The sequence below is a fragment of the Geotrypetes seraphini genome, chromosome 5 (assembly GCF_902459505.1).
Source record: "Geotrypetes seraphini chromosome 5, aGeoSer1.1, whole genome shotgun sequence".
Taxonomy (NCBI): Eukaryota; Metazoa; Chordata; class Amphibia; order Gymnophiona; family Dermophiidae; genus Geotrypetes; species Geotrypetes seraphini.
In genome coordinates, this window is record NC_047088.1 from 268,881,299 (window position 1) to 268,900,055 (window position 18,757).

Here is an 18,757-nt window from a genome sequence, read left to right on the forward strand (position 1 = left end):
CTGCGACAACTGAAAAAGTGGGGCACCTTGGCGTTGCCACTCGTGGCCATCAGGTCCATCAGGGGCTGGCCCCAAGCCTGCACTATCAACTGAAACGCCACGGCGCCGAGACACCACTCTCCTGGATCCAAGAAGTGACGACTGAGGAAGTCCGCCTGAACATTTTCTACCCCGGCTATGTGAGAGGCCGAGAGGTCCAGAAGATGGGACTCCGCCCAAACCATGAGCCGAGCCACCTCCTGCGCCACCTGAGTGCTCTTGGTGCCCCCCTGACGATTGACATAAGCCACCGCCGTGGCATTGTCCGACAGGACTCTGACCGACTTGCCCAACAAAAGGGAGTGGAAAGCCAACAGCGCCAGCCGGACCGCTCTGGTCTCCAACACGTTGATCGACCAGGAGGCCTCCTCCGTGGACCAGGTACCCTGAGCTGAGTGACCCAAACACTGAGCCCCCAACCGAGGAGACTCGCATCCGTAAGGAGCACCGTCCACTGCGGGAGATCCAGACCCACCCCCTGAACCAGGTGAGGGGTCCGGAGCCACCAGCGCAGACTGCAGCGCGCCATGCCTCGCAGGGGAACAGGAACCTCCAAACCGTGCCTCTGGGGAGACCACCTCCGGAGCAGAGCATACTGAAGAGGACGCATGTGGGCCCGCGGCCACCTCACCACGTCCAGGGACGCCGCCATTGACCCCAAGACTTGAAGGAAATCTCGCGCCCGAGGACACCGGGACGCCAAAAGAAGGTGAATCTGAGATTGCAATTTGCTCACCCGGGCCTCTGGAAGGAAGACCTTCCCCAAGGAGGTGTCGAACAGAACCCCAAGATACTCCAGACGCTGAGCCGGGACCAACCGACTCTTGGAAAGGTTGACCACCCAGCCCAGCGACCGGAGAAACTCCACCACCCGAGCCATAACCCGGTAGCTCTCCTGCAACGACTTTGCCCGAATCAACCAGTCGTCCAGGTAGGGGTGCACCAGGATGCCCTCCGACCGCAAGGCTGCCGCGACGACCACCATCACCTTGGTGAACGTCCGGGGAGCCGTGGCCAGCCCAAAGGGAAGCACACAGAACTGATAGTGCCGACCCAAGATCGCAAAGCGAAGGAAGCGCTGATGAGAGGCCCGAATGGGAACATGCAAGTAGGCCTCCGTCAGATCGAGAGAAGTGAGAAACTCCCCCGGCTGAACCGCCAGAATGACCGACCGCAGGGTTTCCATGCGGAAAGAAGGAATCTTGAGAGCCCTGTTGACCCCTTTCAAATCCAGGATGGGCCGAAAAGTCCCCTCTTTCTTGGGCACCACAAAGTAAATGGAGTACCTGCCCGTGCCCCACTCCGGAAGGGGCATTGGAACAACTGCCTTGAGATCTAGCAAGCGCTGAAGGGTCTGGCGAAAAGCCTGCGTCTTCCCAGGAGTCTGACATGGAGAAGCGAGGAAAAAGTCCGGCAGAGAGCGGGCGAACTCCAGGGCATAACCGTCCCGCACCACCTCCAGGACCCACTGATCGGACGTGATCTCGGCCCATTTGGGGAAAAATTTGCGCAGCCGGGCCCCCACCGGAACCACCGGGGGCGCCGGCAAAGAGTCATTGTGCAGGACGGGAAGCGGGGGAACCGGCGGAGGGATTCCCTGCCCCCCGACGGGCCCTCCGAAAGGGCTGCATGCGCTGGAAGAACCGACCCCGGGAAAAACCTGGAGCCAGGAAAGAAGCAGCCCCACGCCCAGGGCGATACTTGCGAAACTCCCGCAAACGCCCCCGGGCAGCGCCACCCCGAGACGCAGGGCGGGCACGGTCCTCAGGCAGACGGGGCACCTTTGAGTCTGTCAGAGTCTGAATCAACTTATCCAATTCCTCCCCAAACAAAAAGGACCCCCGAAAGGGAAATTTAGTAAGCTTAGCTTTGGACGCAGCATCGGCCGCCCAAGTGCGCAGCCACAAAATACGCCGCGCGGCCACACCAAAGGCCATAGACTTAGCCGAGATCCGCACCAAGTCATATAGAGCATCTGAGAGGAACGAGGCAGCCATCTCAATCTTCGCCACCTCCTGATCCACCAGAGACCAGTCATCAGACTCCCGATCCAGGACACGCTCAGCCCACCGAAACACGGCGCGAGCGACCAGTCCCCCACAAATAGCCGCCTGGACCCCAAAGGCAGAGACCTGAAAATTTTGCTTAAGGATGTTCTCCAACTTGCGCTCCTCAGAGTCCCGCAAGGCAGAACCGCCCTCAACAGGCACGGTATGCCGCTTAGAAATCGCCGAGACCACCGCGTCTACGACTGGCGATGCTAAAGTAGCCCAATCCCCCTCCGGGATGGGATACAAACGAGCCATGCTGCGCGCCAAACGAAACGGCGCTTCTGGCGTCTTCCACTGTTCCAGAATAATATCCCGAATATCATGATGCATAGGAAAAGAGCGGGAAACGGAACGGATCCCCCGCAGCAGAGGGTCCCCCACACGCGGAGTCTCCGGCGGCGCATCCTCAAAACGCAACACCGAAGAGACCTGTTGAATTAGGTCCGGCAGCTCATCTCGCTGAAAAAGGCGCACCACGGACGCCTCTTCGCCGGAGGACGGGAAACCCGACAACCCGCCGCCAGCGGCCGTCCCCTCGAGAGGGTCCTGGAACTCCTCAGAAAGGTCCAGGTCCTCATCCAGACCGACACGCTCCTCCGACCATAAATCCTCATCCCAAGACACCCGCGGACGCTTGGATAAGGGAGGAGGAGGAGGGGACGCCACAACAGCCGAGAGAGGCAAAGCCGCAGGGAGCGCGGAGGAAACCCCACTCCCCGAAACCCCCTGAGCGCAACCGGGACCCCCAGCCGCCTGAAAATAGGCTCTGCACAAGGAAAAAAATAAATCAGGAGAAAAACCCCCCGAGGGTCCCAAGGGACTCCCTGCCACAGCAGGGGACCCAGCCGAAATCTGCCCCTGTTTTTCCAATACAGGGGGAAGGTCATCTGAGGTGGAAGACAAAATGGAGGGGCCAGACTGAGAAGATGGCGACTTTCCCGCCAAAAATGCTCCCTCCATAGCCTGTAGCGGCTGAGAAGCCTGAAAAGTCCCAGCCGCTAAAACAGGCAAGCCGGCATCAGCTGTCAAAATATCAGCTGAGAGGGAATCCCCAACAACCCGACCGTCGGCGGCTCGGGGAATCCCTCCGTGGGCGGTTGGTGAAGACCGGGCTTCCCCACTGCTCCCAGCCGACTCGCGAGGCACCATCGGCGGGGAGCTCTGGGCGCCTGCAGCTGCTGCCGACGGAGCTCCTCCACCGCACCGGCCTGAACACCGCTTGCACAGGCCGGCCGCGAGTGCCTCGCGCCTGGAGCACAATGAGCACTTTTTCCCCTTAGAAGTGCTCATTGCTCCATATGCGACCTAGCTATAAAAAAGTTTCAGTTAGATGAAAAAATACAGTAAAATACAGTTTTCTTAAAGGGAAACAACCCTCCAGACCAGCACTACCTCAGGATTTTTTTTTTTTTTTACAGAACAGACTCCACAGGCTCTCGAAGCAATATGCCTTGCTTGATTTAGGGGGCAAGGCTTACTGCTGAGGCTCCTCTAGAAAAATGTGGGGAGGTGGAGGAAGTGGGGGGAGGGACCCCGCTCGAGACCCGCCAGGTTTGACACCCCCGAGGTCGGACGGACCCCCAAACAGGGCCCGCCCAAGCTCTGTCCGGCCAAAAACAGGGACTAGAAACCCCCTAAACAAATTCCAACAGCCCTACCAAGGGAGATGGGTACAGATCACTCAACACCTGCTGGAGACTGAAAGAAGACTGATGTAAATAGAGAAGGGAGTATATTATATACTGTCCCACAGTTTTGTTTTCAGTCTCCACCTGCTGGTCATGATTGGATATATACCCATTCGTAAAGATTAACCTCTACTGGTCTGGAGAGTGCTAAAGAACCACGTTTGTCTCATAGATGCAGACATTGTACATTTCATCCTCCAAGACCAAATTCGTGGCCATTGAGACGCAGTAATTTGATGCTTAATCTCAATGCTCCAAATATCTCTAAGTCCAGTTTTTGGGTTTTTATTCATATACCCAGATAATAATTTGTACCACCGTGCGGCCTGGTGTCCCAGGAAGTCTGCCTGAAAGCATAAGAATTCTAAACTATATTGATTATTAAGAGTTTTCTATTCAGGGAACCCCGCCTGAATAGCCTGCTTCAGTTGCAACCATTTATAATTTTGATTTTTATCAAGGCCTAATTTATGTTGCAACTGTGAAAAATCCAGCAGTTTACCATTAGATTTAACATCATCTAACGTGCGTATACCTGTTTTTATCCAATACTTCCAGACAATCTGAAATCCGCCAATTTGAATCTTGGAGTTCAGCCATATAGTTTGGTTTGTAGATTTTTGAATTGGAATAGGTGTTAAATTATTGACATATCGTACAATTTTCCATATATCTATTAATATTCTGTTTTCTTTATGTACTCTAGGCATTTTGGTACTAAGAACATGGCCAAGTCTGAGAGGAAACAGAAGCTGCCATTCCAATCCTAACCAGTCTGGGAGCTTTTCCATGAGTTCTGGGAGGACCCAATACATACCCTGGCGCATAATATAGGCTTGATGATACCTATAGAAATTGGGAAAATTTACCCCTCTCTCTGCAATTGGCTTTTGTAAAGACACTAAGGCAATTCTAGAAAATTTTGTAAGAATATTATTTAATTTTTTATAAAAAGACCCCTAAAAAAAAAAAACTGGTATCATACACATTTGGTAACAAACCACAGGCAAAATCATCATCTTAATAGTTGGACTCCCCCCCCCCCCAAGACTGATGTAAAGGATTCCATTGCTCACACAATTCTGTTACCTTCTGATATAAAAATTTTTCATTCACTTTCATTGTTTCTTCTAGCGTGTTTTTTATCCAAATACCTAAACTAAACTAAGCCTTGGGTTTATATACCGCATCTTCTCCACTGAAGTGGAGCTCGACACAGTTTACAGAGTTTAAAAAATATGGGAAGAGAGAAGAGAAAGAGTTTACAAAGCATAAAAAGAGGGGATGTAATCAGGAGAAGAGATTATTATATGCTAGAGAAAAGCCAGGTTTTCAGTTGTTTTCGGAATAGTTGGAGGGAGTCCAGGTTCCGCCGCGGGGGGACAGTGAGGTCGTTCCAGAGGCCGGTGATTTTGGAGAGGAGGGATCTACCCAGTTTACCTGCGTGGAGGATGCCGTGTAGAGAGGGGAAGGAAAGTTTATGTCTGTGGGCAGATCTGGTGGTAGTTGGTGTCGGGGCAAGGAAGGATAGAGGGATTAGGGGCGGAAGGATGCCGTGAATGATCTTGAAAGCCAGGCAGGAGCATATGAAATGAATTCTGGAAAGTACTGGGAGCCAGTGAAGATTGGTAAGTAGAGGGGAGACGTGGTCATATTTGCGTTTAGCAAAAATCAGCTTAGCCGCAGTGTTCTGGATAAGCTGGAGTCTACGAAGACTTTTTTTCGTTAGGCCTAAGTAGATGGCGTTACAATAATCGAGTTTGGATAGGATGATGGATTGTACAAGGATGGTGAAATGCTTTTGGTGAAAATAGGATCTAACTTTCCTCAGCATGTGGAGGCTGAAAAAACAAGATTTTGCCAGGGAATTCAGGTGATCGTTGAGGGAAAGGGAGGAGTCGATAGTGATGCCAAGGACCTTGCTTGAGAACTCAAGGTGTAGAGCAGGGCCTGTGGGTAGGGTGAAGAGGGCGGGCAGGTGAGCTAATTTTGGGCTGAGCCAGAGTAATTTTGTTTTTGATTCATTTAATTTCATCTGTACTGAGAGGGACCAGGCGTGAAGTCTCATTATGCATGATGTGATGTTCTCTTGGAGGTTTGTAAGGTTTGGATCTGTTTCGAGGAGGATGAAATACCTAAATATTTTATTCCTTCCTCCTTCCATAAAAAAAGGAAATGAATCAAATAAACCTTTTGTGCAATGTACATTTAGAGAAAGAACTTCTGATTAATTCCAGTTTATTTTAAAACCTGAAAATTTCCCAAATTTCTCTATCAATTCAAGCAAATATGGAATAATTGTGCCAGGATTCCTCAAATGAAGCAATATATCATCTGTATAAGCAGAGACCTTATATTCCTGATCATAATAAAGGCAAAAGAGTTGGCGTTCATGAAATATAAAAAAAACCAAGAAGAAAAGAGCAGAAAGGACTACAGGGTGAAACTGAAAGCCAAGAGAGAGATATGTTTGGCGAAGGCACAGGCGGAAGAACAAATGGCTAAAAATGTAAAAAAGGGAGATAAAAATTTTTTAAGATATATTAGTGAAAGGAGGAAGATAAAAAATGGAATTGCTAGGCTAAAAGATGCTAGGAACAAATATGTGGAGAGTGATGAGGAGAAAGCAAATGTGCTAAACAAATACTTCTGTTCTGTGTTCACAGAAGAAAATCCTGGAGAAGGACCGAGATTGTCTGGCAAAGTTACACGAGAAAATGGAGTAGATTCTGCGCCATTCACGGAAGAGGGTGTTTATGAGCAACTTGAAAAACTGAAGGTGGACAAAGCGATGGGACCAGATGGGATCCATCTCAGGATACTAAGGGAGCTCAGAGAGGCTCTGGCGAGTCCTATTAAAGACTTGTTCAACAAATCTCTGGAGACAGGAGTGATTCCTGGGGATTGGAGGAGAGCGGATGTGGTCCCTATTCATAAAGGTGGTCACAGGGATGAAGCGGGAAACTACAGGCCGGTGAGCCTCACTTCAGTTATTGGAAAAATAATGGAAGTGTTGCTGAAAGAAAGGATAGTGTACTTCCTTGAATCTAATGGGTTACAGGATCCGAGGCAACATGGCTTTACAAAAGGTAAATTGTGCCAAACGAACCTGATTGAATTTTTTGATTGGGTGACCAGAGAGCTGGATCGAGGACATATGCTAGATGTAATTTACTTGGATTTCAGCAAAGCCTTTGATACAATTCCTCATAGGAGGCTGTTGAACAAACTTGAAGGGCTGAAGTTAGGACCCAAAGTGGTGAACTGGGTCAGAAACTGGCTGTCGGACAGACGCCAGAGGGTGGTGGTTAATGGAAGTCGTTCGAAGGAAGGAAAGGTGACTAGTGGAGTCCCTCAGGGTTCGGTGCTGGGGCCAATCCTGTTCAATATGTTTGTGATTGACATTGCTGAAGGGTTAGAAGGAAAAGTGTGCCTTTTTGCAGATGATACCAAGATTTGTAACAGAGTAGACACTGAAGAGGGAGTGGAAAATATGAAAAAGGATCTGCAAAAGTTAGAGGAATGGTCTAATGCCTGGCAACTAAAATTCAATGCAAAGAAATGCAGAGTAATGTATTTGGGGATTAATAATAGGAAGAAACCATATATGCTGGGAGGAGAGAAGCTGATATGCACGGACGGGGAGAGGGACCTTGGGGTGATAGTGTCCGAAGATCTAAAGGCGAAAAAACAGTGTGACAAGGCAGTGGCTGCTGCCAGAAGGATGCTGGGCTGTATAAAGAGAGGCGTAGTCAGTAGAAGGAAGAAGGTGTTGATGCCCCTGTACAGGTCATTGGTGAGGCCCCACTTGGAATATTGTGTTCAGTTTTGGAGACCGTATCTGGCGAAAGACGTAAGAAGACTTGAGGCGGTCCAGAGGAGGGCGACAAAAATGATAGGAGGCTTGCGCCAGAAGACGTATGAGGAGAGACTGGAAGCCCTGAATATGTATACCCTAGAGGAAAGGAGAGACAGGGGAGATATGATTCAGACGTTCAAATACTTGAAGGGTATTAACGTAGAATAAAATCTTTTCCAGAGAAAGGAAAATGGTAAAACCAGAGGACATAATTTGAGGTTGAGGGGTGGTAGATTCAGGGGCAATGTTAGGAAATTCTACTTTACGGAGAGGGTAGTGGATGCCTGGAATGCGCTCCCGAGAGAGGTGGTGGAGAGTAAAACTGTGACTGAGTTCAAAGAAGCGTGGGATGAACACAGAAGATTTAGAATCAGAAAATAACATTAAATATTGAACTAGGCCAGTTACTGAGCAGACTTGCACGGTCTGTGTCTGTGTATGGCCATTTGGTGGAGGATGGGCAGGGGAGGGCTTCAATGGCTGGGAGGGTGTAGATGGGCTGGAGTAAGTCTTAACAGAGATTTCGGCAGTTGGAACCCAAGCACAGCACCGGGTAAAGCTTTGGATTCTTGCCCAGATAAGAAGAAAAAAAAAAAAAAAATTTAAATTGAATCAGGTTGGGCAGACTAGATGGACCATTCGGGTCTTTATCTGCCGTCATCTACTATGTTACTATGAATACCCTGTATCTCCTTTACTTGCTGAATAGCTAATAACAAGGGATCGCTCCGGGTGGTGATAGTTTTACTGTAGAATTTTATAAATCATTCCAAATTACCCTTTTACCTCATTTGTTAAATTTATAATCAGGCTCAACTAATTAAAGGTTGTATTTCAGGTACTATGGCAGAATCGTTAACTATAGTTTTACCAAAGCCAAATAAAGATCCTACTTTGGTTTCAAACTACAGGCCTATCTCTTTGATTAATGTAGACGGAAAACTTTTGGCATTACGTTTGACTAAGGCTCTCCCTTATATAGTTGGTATGCACCAAACAGGGTTTGTTGCTCAGAGACATTCTTCTAATAATACCAGGTTGGCTTTTCATATGTTATATTTAACAAAAGCCATGAAAGATCCGGCCTTTTCGGTATCCTTGGATGCAGAGAAGGCCTTTGATTGGGTGGAATGGATCTTCATGTATCAGGCTATGGATTGGTTTGGTATAGGTCCAGGATTTATACAAATGATTCAAACATTGTATAGCTCCCCTGTTGCTAGATTATATATTAATAATAATTTTTCAGAGCATTTTAATTTGCATTGGGGGGTTAGACAAGGTTGTCCCTTTTCTCCTTTACTTTTTGATATAGTGTTGTGGAATTCTAAATAGCCCGTGAGACATTTTGCCACCAGGCCTTCCATGAGCTTGGTGTAAAGAGGTATTGAGGCTATAGGTCTGTAATTGGAAGGTAGATCTGTTGCTCCCTTAGGGTCTTTCAAGATAGGGGTGATGGGAGATCTTGTGGGAAAAGGCCTTCAGTGAGCATAGACTGTATCCATCGAGTGAGGTGGGTGCGGAATTTCAGGCTCGAGGTAGTTGAGGTTGCATGGTTGTATTTATTGTATAGTTTGTTTATGTTGGACCACTGAAGTATTGGGAAGTCAGACCAGATTCTGTTCGCTGCACACAACACTTTCTCGGAGGGATGGGGGGAGAGTTATCTTGTTCAGGGTTCCAGTGAAGGTATCCCTAGCTATAGCGATTTTCCTTCTAAAGAATTCTGCTAGCTGGGAGGCAAATGGAGGAGGGGGAGGCTTGTTAATGGCCAGATAGGGTTTTGGTAACTGTGAGTTCCTTTAGTAATTTGAATAATTTGGTTTGTGTAGAATGATGCATGTGGGAAAGAGGAACCCAAACGATAGCTATGGATGCTGGATTCTGTGTTAGGAGTCACTGCCCAGGAAAAGTATTTAGGTGTCATTGTTGAGGATATGTTGACACCCTCAGCTCAATGTACAGAGGCTGCTAAGAAAGCAAATAGAATGTTAGGAATGAACAGGAAAGGAATAGAAACATAGAAACATAGAAATAGACGGCAGATAAGGGCCAAGGCCCATCAAGTCTGCCCACTCCAGTGACCCTCCCTATCTATCTTTGCGGATAGATCCCACATGTCTATCCCATCTGGCCTTAAAATCTGGCACACTACTGGCCTCAATAACCTGAAGTGGAAGACTATTCCAGCGATCAACCACCCTTTTAGTGAAGAAGAACTTCCTAGTGTCACTGTGCAGTTTCCCGCCCCTGATTTTCCACAAATGCCCCCTTGTTGCTGCGGGACCCTTGAAAAAGATGTCTTCTTCCACCTCGATGCGGCCCGTGAGATACTTGAATGTCTCGATCATATCTCCCCTCTCTCTACGTTCCTCGAGTGAGTAGAGCTGCAATTTCCCTAACCGCTCCTCGTACGGGAGCTCCTTGAGTCCCGAGACCATCCTGGTGGCCATTCTCTGGACCGATTCCAGTCTCAGCACATCCTTGCGGTAATGCGGCCTCCAGAATTGCACACAGTACTCCAGGTGCGGTCTCACCATGGATCTATATAGTGGCATAATGACTTCAGGTTTATGGCTGATGAAACTCCTGCGTATGCAACCTATGATTTGCCTTGCTTTGGATGAAGCTTGCTCCACTTGATTTGCAGACTTCATGTCTTCCCTGACAATCACCCCTAAGTCTCTTTCTGCTTCAGTTCTTGTCAGGATCTCACCATTTAGGGTGTAAATCTTGCATGGATTTTGGCTTCCCAGGTGCATGACTTTGCATTTTTTGGCATTGAAACTGAGTTGCCAGGACCTAGACCAGTGCTCCAGTAGAAGTAGGTCATGCACCATATCATCTGCCATTGCATTTTTGTCTGTTGTGCTTTTGCTCACTACATTGCTTAGTTTGGCATCATCGGCGAATAATGTTATTCTACCTCGGAGCCCTTCTGTCAAGTCTCTTATATAGATGTTGAACAAGATCGGGCCCAGGACGGAGCCTTGTGGCACTCCACTTATCACCTCTGACATTTCGGAGGGGGTGCCATTCACTACTACCCTCTGAAGCCTACCTCCAATATGTTATAATGCCGTGGTATCTCTATATGGTGCAGTTCTGGTTGCCATATCTCTAAAAAGATATAGAGGAATTAGAAAAGGTACAGAGAAGGGTGACAAAAATGATAAAAGGGATGGAAGGACTTCCCTCTGAGGAAAGGCTAAAACGGCTAGGATTCTTCAGCCTGGAGACAAGACGGTTCAGGGAATATATGATAGAGATCTATAAGATGTTACGATTAGCATTGAGGTAGTTTTGGCTTTATAGGCTATAGGGAAGTTAGGTTAAACTTAGGCTTTGTTACATAGCTGTCTAGACCAGGCCTGAATTATATTTTTAAATTTTAAGAGTACATAGAGTAAGAGCTAGCTGATTTAGGTTAAGTTCTAAAATGTGATCAGACTTTGAAATTCATCTCTTTGCCTCCAGTTTATATAGTAACCTGCTGCACTAGTTCAATTCTTTCTTGTAATTATTAAATTAATTCTTTCAATAAACTAATTTGATTATTTAAGTTCATTTCTGGTTTCCATTGTCATATATTGAGGAATATTGCTTGTGAAGGGAGATTTGGGGATCAGTTTCCTGACAATAGCTTTAAAATAATACAGACCTTTGGGTGAAAGCATAGCGAAAGAGAGAAAGTTCACACATTTGGTAAAAATTACTCAGTGGAGTTGAATATTACACAGTTAGCCCACTGGGACAGATAGGGAAAATGTTTGGCTTGAAGTATCTGTATATAAACCGCTTTGAGTGTGGTTGTAAAACTACAAAAAGGCACTGTACAAGTCCCAATGCCCTTCCCCTTTATCTACTCTTTCCAAAAATACTAGGTCTCAGGGGCATGTAATGAAATTACTAAGTAGTAGATTTAAAACAAATTGGAGAAAATATTTCTTCACTCAATGGGTAATTAAACTCTGGAATAGAGAATGACATGGTGACTGTTATCCGCCAAAACGGGGAGGAGAAAAAACTGGTTGCCAAGGGTACGAGAACAAGGCCATTCATTGCCCCGAATAGCCTTGTCACCAAGGTTAAGTATTTTGCATGCGTTGCCTCACATCACCCCTCGCAATTGTGCGGTTCTCCTTTTCAATCGCCTCAGTCCAGGCAGGTGGGGTGGAGGGAGAGAGAGAGAGATGGGAGAGGCACTGTTTCTGGTAGAAGCATAAAAATAGAGCAGATTCCATATGGAAGAGGCAGAGAGAAGGCAGACAATGGATAGAAGGAATAGAATGATGAGAAGATGAAGAAAGCAGGAACCAGACAACAAAGGTAGATAAAACTATTTCTTTTTTTTTTTTTTTTGCATTAAGATATAGTATTGCAATTGTGTTGATAAAACATTTATAAACAAAGCCCTGCCAACTGAAGATCTCTTCCTCTAGTTCGGTAGCCAGAATATTGTTTCTTTATATACTTCAATAAAATAAGTTCAGTATAAAATTATTTGAGGCTTCTGCGGATGGGATCAAATGGTTTGTGGGGACAGGGCGGAGACAGGGACAAATATTTTCCCCGTGTCATTCTCTACTCTGGAATTCATTGCCGGACAAATAGTTAGCTTAGTAGGGTTTAAGAAGGGTTTGGATAATTTCCTAAAAGAGAAGTCCATAGGCCATTATTAAAATGGCTTGGAGAAATCCACTGCTTATCTCATCTTTGGCCTAAAGAAATGGGAACATGTCACCCCTTTCTATCACCAACTACACTGGCTACCATTTGAATCTAGAATTCTTTTTAAATTTGCATGCTTCTGCTACAAATCGGTTAACGGCTCCTCCCCAAGTTACATAAACACACACTTTAACCTTTACTGCAGCAACAGGACATCACGGAGAACTCAATTGTTCGCCTTCCCTTCGCCTAAACACTGTCCTCTCAAAAGATTCCTTGATAGAACTTTTGCCTTCCAAGCAGCCAAGTCGAACCCATGGCTAGCACAGATGATACTCGAGGCCCCCACTTACCTATCATTCAGAAAACTACTAAAAACGTACCTTTTCAGCAAACACGACCCTTAATAATCCATTCACCTCACATGACACTTACCCCACCCCTGCCCCCTTCCTCCTTCACCAGTCCCTCCCTCCCCCACTCTCTCTACCTCCCCTACCTAGCTCGATCAAACCTGCAATTTCTGTAATATTGTTGTAAACCTGCCCTCTTTGCAGACAGTTAAGAATCGCTGTAATTTCACGGCTGACTGCGGCAAATCACTGTAATTTATCGTAATTCAGCCTGCAATTTGCTGTTAAAAATACTTCTAATCATGCTGTAAATCTGCTTCTAATTTTGTAAACCTACTTCTAATTTTGTTGTAAATCTGCTATTCAATGCAGATCATTTGCTAATTGATGTAAACCGCCTAGAACTCACTGGGTATGGCGGTATATAAGAATAAAGAATAATAATAATAATAATAGAATAAGCAGCATAAAATCTGTTTTTCTTCCTGGAATCTTGTCAGGTACTTGTGACCTGGGTTGGCCACTGATAGAAACAAGATAATGGACTCAACAGACTTTTTGTCTGTCCCAGTATAACAACTCTTTATGTTCTTACAACCAAGACTTCAAGCATTGCTGACAGTATTCAACTTACTAGTCAAGATGTCTTCCCCTCCCCTCCTGAGCTCTAAAGCACCCTCACTTGCAGTCTGTGACAAAGTGATCTACAACACTAGAGTTGCCAAAGCTTCAATTGTCTTTATGCCATTTGTGGGACAAAGATTGTACAAGTCTGTCTGGTATTGGCCTCCGTTCCACTACTCTTGCGCCAAATAACACCTCGACAGCCATGTTGCGTTGCCATCCTCTATTTAGGCACCCGCTGTGTCCATCACATCCATTTTTTGTATTCACTCACTGTTTTTAACTTTACCACCTCTCCTGGAAGGGCATTCCAGGAGTCTAGTATCCTTAGGTTACAACCTTGTATTGTAAACTTGTACTGTAATGTCAAATTATATCCTGTTAACTATATAATATGTATGATTAACCTGTAAGCCGTTCTGAGCTCTTTGGGGACAAGGGGGATAGAAAATGAATGAAATAAATATCCTCTTCTTAAATGTTGGTGCCAGCAGCCTGATTCCACCCTGGTTAAGGTGGAGCCCATCTTTGCTGAATTCACTCCCCCTTCCTCAAAATGTTGTCCAGTTCCAGAAAATCCAAAACCCTCTTCCCTGCACCATCTCCTCACCCATGCACTGACACTCCATAGCCCTGCTTGCACCTTGGGTCCTGTGTAGGATCAGGGAGCACTTCTGAAAATGCTATCCTAGAGGTTCTGATTTTAGCTTACTACCTTAGAGCCTAAATTTGGCTTCCAGAACTATATGTACCAAGGCAGCAGGCTCCTCCCCAGCACTGTCCAAAATCTTATCTAGACGATGCATGAAGTCTACCACATTCGCACCATGCAGGCAAATGACCAAGTAATCCTCAGATCCACTAGCCACTTGGCTATCTACAAACTTAATGATCAAATCTCCCCGACAACAGCCATCCTAACTCTTTCTTCCTGGTGTGAGAGGATATTGCATTCCCAGGAGGGCAGGCCTGGCTACAGGATCCGTTCCTGCTTCTCCATGGTAATACTCTCCTTTTAGGAGACCTTTCTCCTCCATGTCAGAAGAGGTTGCCAGACTGGAGGTGGGACCTCACTACTGTCACGACTCTCAATGCTCTGGAGCTCCATCCATCCTGTTGAAAAATAAAGTATTCAGAAATGTCTCAAATCTGAGGCAGAAGTTTTGGTTGTAGGACGACATCTCTGTAATAACTGCCATTAATTTTAACACCTGAATGCTTGTCTGTCCTAGAGCAGACATACTGACAGAGAATGTTAGGCTTCTGTTGAATGCTGACAGAGGCTGCTATATTTTCCTTTTTTGTGTCATCTGGAACACAATTGTTTTGTTTGTTTACCAGTGAAGAAAAAGTAAAGATTTTTTCATTAGTGAACTAAACTTGATGGATTCTGTTTCAGTCACAGTTTTCTTAGCCTTTGTCAGCTCAATCGCCCCTTTTCTTTTTAAGCACTGTAACTGAAGATCTTACTTTACAGTTTCACCTACCAATGACTATGAAATCCCAAATTCACACCATATTGTGTGATGAGTCTGTGGTTTATCCTCCTGGCTCAATACAGGCTCCTCAACTAATGCTTTTCTTCAGTTCATGGGAACCCACTTCCAGGTCAGTGCTTGGTTAATCCTGTTGCATCTACCTTTCAAAGTCAATTTTTATCAGCAAACGCTTTGCACCGTATTTCTAATTTTGTCACAAAAATGTAATCACAACTTTATTTTTTCACTACATGCCAGTTTGCTAATAGTCATGTCCTGAATGACAATTTGAAAACAGGGATCATCCAGTAATAACTTTTAAAAAAAACCCCCACTCACAGCAGTACATTTGTTTTGGGATTATTTAGAAAAATGTTGGGAGAGTCCCTTTCTTTCCAGACACCAAATACAAGTGCAAACAGCAGAGAATGAATTGCCTTTATTTATCACATTGTTTCTACTAGCACTGAAGATAGATTCAGGGCTTTTCTCCTGTAACTCACCATGTAACTCACTGTGGGTCTCCGCTGTATAGGGTTCTTTCAGTGTAATGCTTTTTGCCTTTTTCCAGACTTTTTTGGGATTACTCATTATATCCACTGTATCTGTGTCCTTCCCTAAAAATGAATAAAAATCTATTTCCCACTTATCCTTTGATTATGTAATTCTATAAGCACTAGAGGAGGAGAGGAACTCATCACAGTAAGCAAAAGCTATGAAAGAAGAGGGTTTCTAGCAAGGGGGTCTCACCGTACACCTGCAGTGCAGCGAGTGTAGCGTGCACTCTTTTCACCTCTTTGAATGTGGCCCTGCGTGTAGCAATCGGAATGTTCCGGATACGGGGATCGTTCTTCTGCAACAGGCTGTTTTTTCTGCCATAGAAGATGGCTGTATTATGGCTGGGAGCACGCAAGAAGATGGCATGTGCTTCCTGCAGCTCTTGGGCCCAGCTTTCTAGCAGAATTTGTATATCCTGCACAGAGACAAATAAAAGAGTGTCAGCACTTCATACAGCATCATATGCGAGAAGAGCTGTACAGCTAATGCAGAAGCCAGTAAAGTAATCAGAGGACATCTCACCTTTGATGGGGGCTGGGGCTCCCATAACATGCACTGCCCAGCACCCCCATGACTCTCCCTTCACGTAGCTGCATCCTACAATACCAAACCACCTTGTGCCCTCCCATCACAGGGCTGTACTGCACATAGCTGTGTCCTACACTACCCTGCACCCTCACAAGACCAGTTTATCCCGAGCTTGTCTCTTTGCAGCACAGTCTACTACTCCAAACAAGGCACTCACCTTTAGTAGAGCCAGCTCATTATAGCGTCGCAGAGAGGCTCCTGCTGACTTGGGCATGCTGCCATGGTTCTGGCTGTCATGGAGCCCTTGTGATGTCCCTCTCTTGGCTCGAATGGTGTATCGATGGAAAGTTTTGTGTTTGACCACTTCGTTCCTTCCCAGGGGTCAAAATGAGAGATAAGCAGTAAATATTATGAATTGTGCCTTCAGGAATTTTCTTACCCTCTTCAGCATAAGTCAGCATTCCCTTCACTGCATCCTCTTTCCCATCCCTATCTCTCCACCCAGTCACACTGGAATGAATTGCCTCCCTCCTTCAAAAGAAATCAAACCATTCTCCCTTAACAGCAGCCAGACCCCTAACCCTTTCATCACACCACCAGTATGAGCAACCCACTCTATCCCTGCAAGGAGACACCTCCCTTGTCACAGACCTTGTCCACTCCTCCCTCAATGAGTACACACATTTCATGAATCCTCACCCCCTGCTGGGAATCCCAATCATTGGCAGATTTACCCACCATAAGCACTCCTCAAAATCTCCTTCTCTTTTGATCCTTAAGACGAGGAGACTGAGAGGGGACATGATCGAAACATTCAAGATATTGAAGGGAACTGACTTAGTAAAGAAAGAGAGATTGTTCACCCTCTCCAAGGTGGAGAGAATGAGAGGGCACTCTCTAAAGTTAAAAGGGGATAGACTCCGTACAAACGTAAGGAAGTTCTTCTTCACCCAGAGTGTGGTAGAAATCTGGAACGCTCTTCCAGAGGCTATTATAGGGGAAAGCACCCTACAGGGATTGAAGAAAAGGTTAGATAAGTTCCTACTGGACCATAACATACGCAGGTAAGGCTAGACTCTAGTAAGGCACTGGTCTTTGACCTAAAGGCCGCCGTGTGAGCGGATTGCTGGGCAAGATAGACCACTGGTCTGACCCAGCAGCGGCAAATCTTATGTTCTTATGATGTGGAGACTGAAACCTACAAAGTTTCTCCCTACCCTCTGAAGACTGCTCCAGCAAAATGACCTCCTCCTGTCATGAGAATCAGCCAGCAGCAGTTGACATGCAGACTCTTCAAACACTCTACCAGGTCTGATGGCTCCATTTCAGCATCCTTAGGAAAAGGGGAGGCAACAGTCAATCCTTCACAACCCCTTTACTCCATACCTAGAATGTTCTCTTGCCTTAGACTGCCCCTCCCAAAGTATCTCTTCTTCCAGTGCCACTATCAAAATAATCTACTTGATTTACAATAGCAGTACTAGATATCCAAGAACTGAACAAATAAGAACATACCAGTCAAAAGTCCAACAAGCCCATTACTCTGTTCTATGGCACTCAGGGAGGATAAGGCTAAAGAAGAGAGACTGAATGAATTATTTGCTTCGGTTTTTACAGAAGATGTAAGAGATCTACCTAAAATGGAAATGGTTTTCAAGGGTGATGATGTGGAGGAACTGAAAGAAATCTCAGTAAACCAGGAAGATGTACTAAGCCAAATTGACAAGTTTCAAAATTTTATTTAAATTTTTTATATATTAAACATACATTTAAGCAGAATATAAATTCTAACAAGTCTGTTCACAAACAATATTATCACAATGCAAAGGATATTCTTAAAACTTCTAAGAAAAACTATTCCCAAGCCCACCCCATTTGCAAAGAGTGAAAAACCATACATACTTATCCATTGTTTAATAACACTCAAACATTGTCTACATAGTCTTATATAGGTGACTACAACCTTTTGAATTTAGCTTTCTTGTCTCTCTTTTCCATTATGGCTGCCTCATATTTCCCAACTGAGCAAACTGAGTTCCACCAAAACTGAAAAGATAATAAAGAAGCATCTTTCCCTGTTTTCAAAATAGTTTGTATCTCAACAGTAATAAGTATTGCTGTTAACCTCATATGATCATTAATTATATCAATGGAAGGTATATCCCAGGGTACTGAAAGAACTCAAAATGAAATTGCTGATCTGCTGTTAGTGATCTGTAATCTGTCGCTAAAATCGTCTGTACTACCTAAGATTGGAGGATGGCAAATGTTATGGCCAATTTTAAATGGATTCCAGGGGAGATCCGGGAAATTACAGACCGGTAAGCCTTACTTCAGTGCCAGGAAAATAGTGGAAATACAATTGTTTCTTTTCTCTGGGGGTTGTATTGCATGCAGAATCTTGAATCTTAGGGTGTGTTGTTGTTTTTTTTTTAAATTCTTTATTCATTTTTAAAATTTACAATAAGTGTAATGTCATATAACATCATTTTATACTTAAATACATCACTTAATATTCTATCAAGATCTAATTCAGATTCCCTCCCCCATATTCAATTTGCACTCATAAGAAAACCAAAATACCCCCCACCATGGACCTATACAGCGGCATTACCACCTCGGGCTTTTGGCTGACAAAGCTTCTCCGGATGCAACCCAGCATTTATCTAGCTTTAGATGAGGCTTTCTCCACCTGATTGGCTGCCTTCATATCTTCACTAATGATTACTCCCAGTCCCGTTCTGCCACAGTTCTGGTTAAGATCTCACCATTCAGAGTGTAGTTTCTGCATGGGTTTCTGCTACCAAGGTGCATAACTTTACATTTCTTGGCATTAAAATTCAGCTGCCAAATAGTAGACCAGTGCTCCAGAAAAAGTATGTCCTGTGTCATAGCGTCGGGCATGGAA

General features: G+C 45.4%; 1 protein-coding gene across 2 annotated transcripts in view; it reads right to left on the bottom strand.

Moving 5' to 3' along the window:
* Window positions 1–18,757, bottom strand: part of ANKZF1 (ankyrin repeat and zinc finger peptidyl tRNA hydrolase 1) — a 90,185-nt gene that overhangs the window by 46,373 nt on the left and 25,055 nt on the right. For both annotated transcript variants that reach the window (XM_033944865.1, XM_033944866.1), the window contains 4 exons: window positions 17,067–17,182; window positions 16,067–16,220; window positions 15,514–15,736; window positions 15,267–15,380 (listed from right to left, as the gene is read on the bottom strand). In XM_033944865.1, coding sequence (XP_033800756.1) covers window positions 15,267–15,380; window positions 15,514–15,736; window positions 16,067–16,220; window positions 17,067–17,182 — 607 coding nt within the window. The remainder of the gene's footprint in view (window positions 1–15,266; window positions 15,381–15,513; window positions 15,737–16,066; window positions 16,221–17,066; window positions 17,183–18,757) is intronic.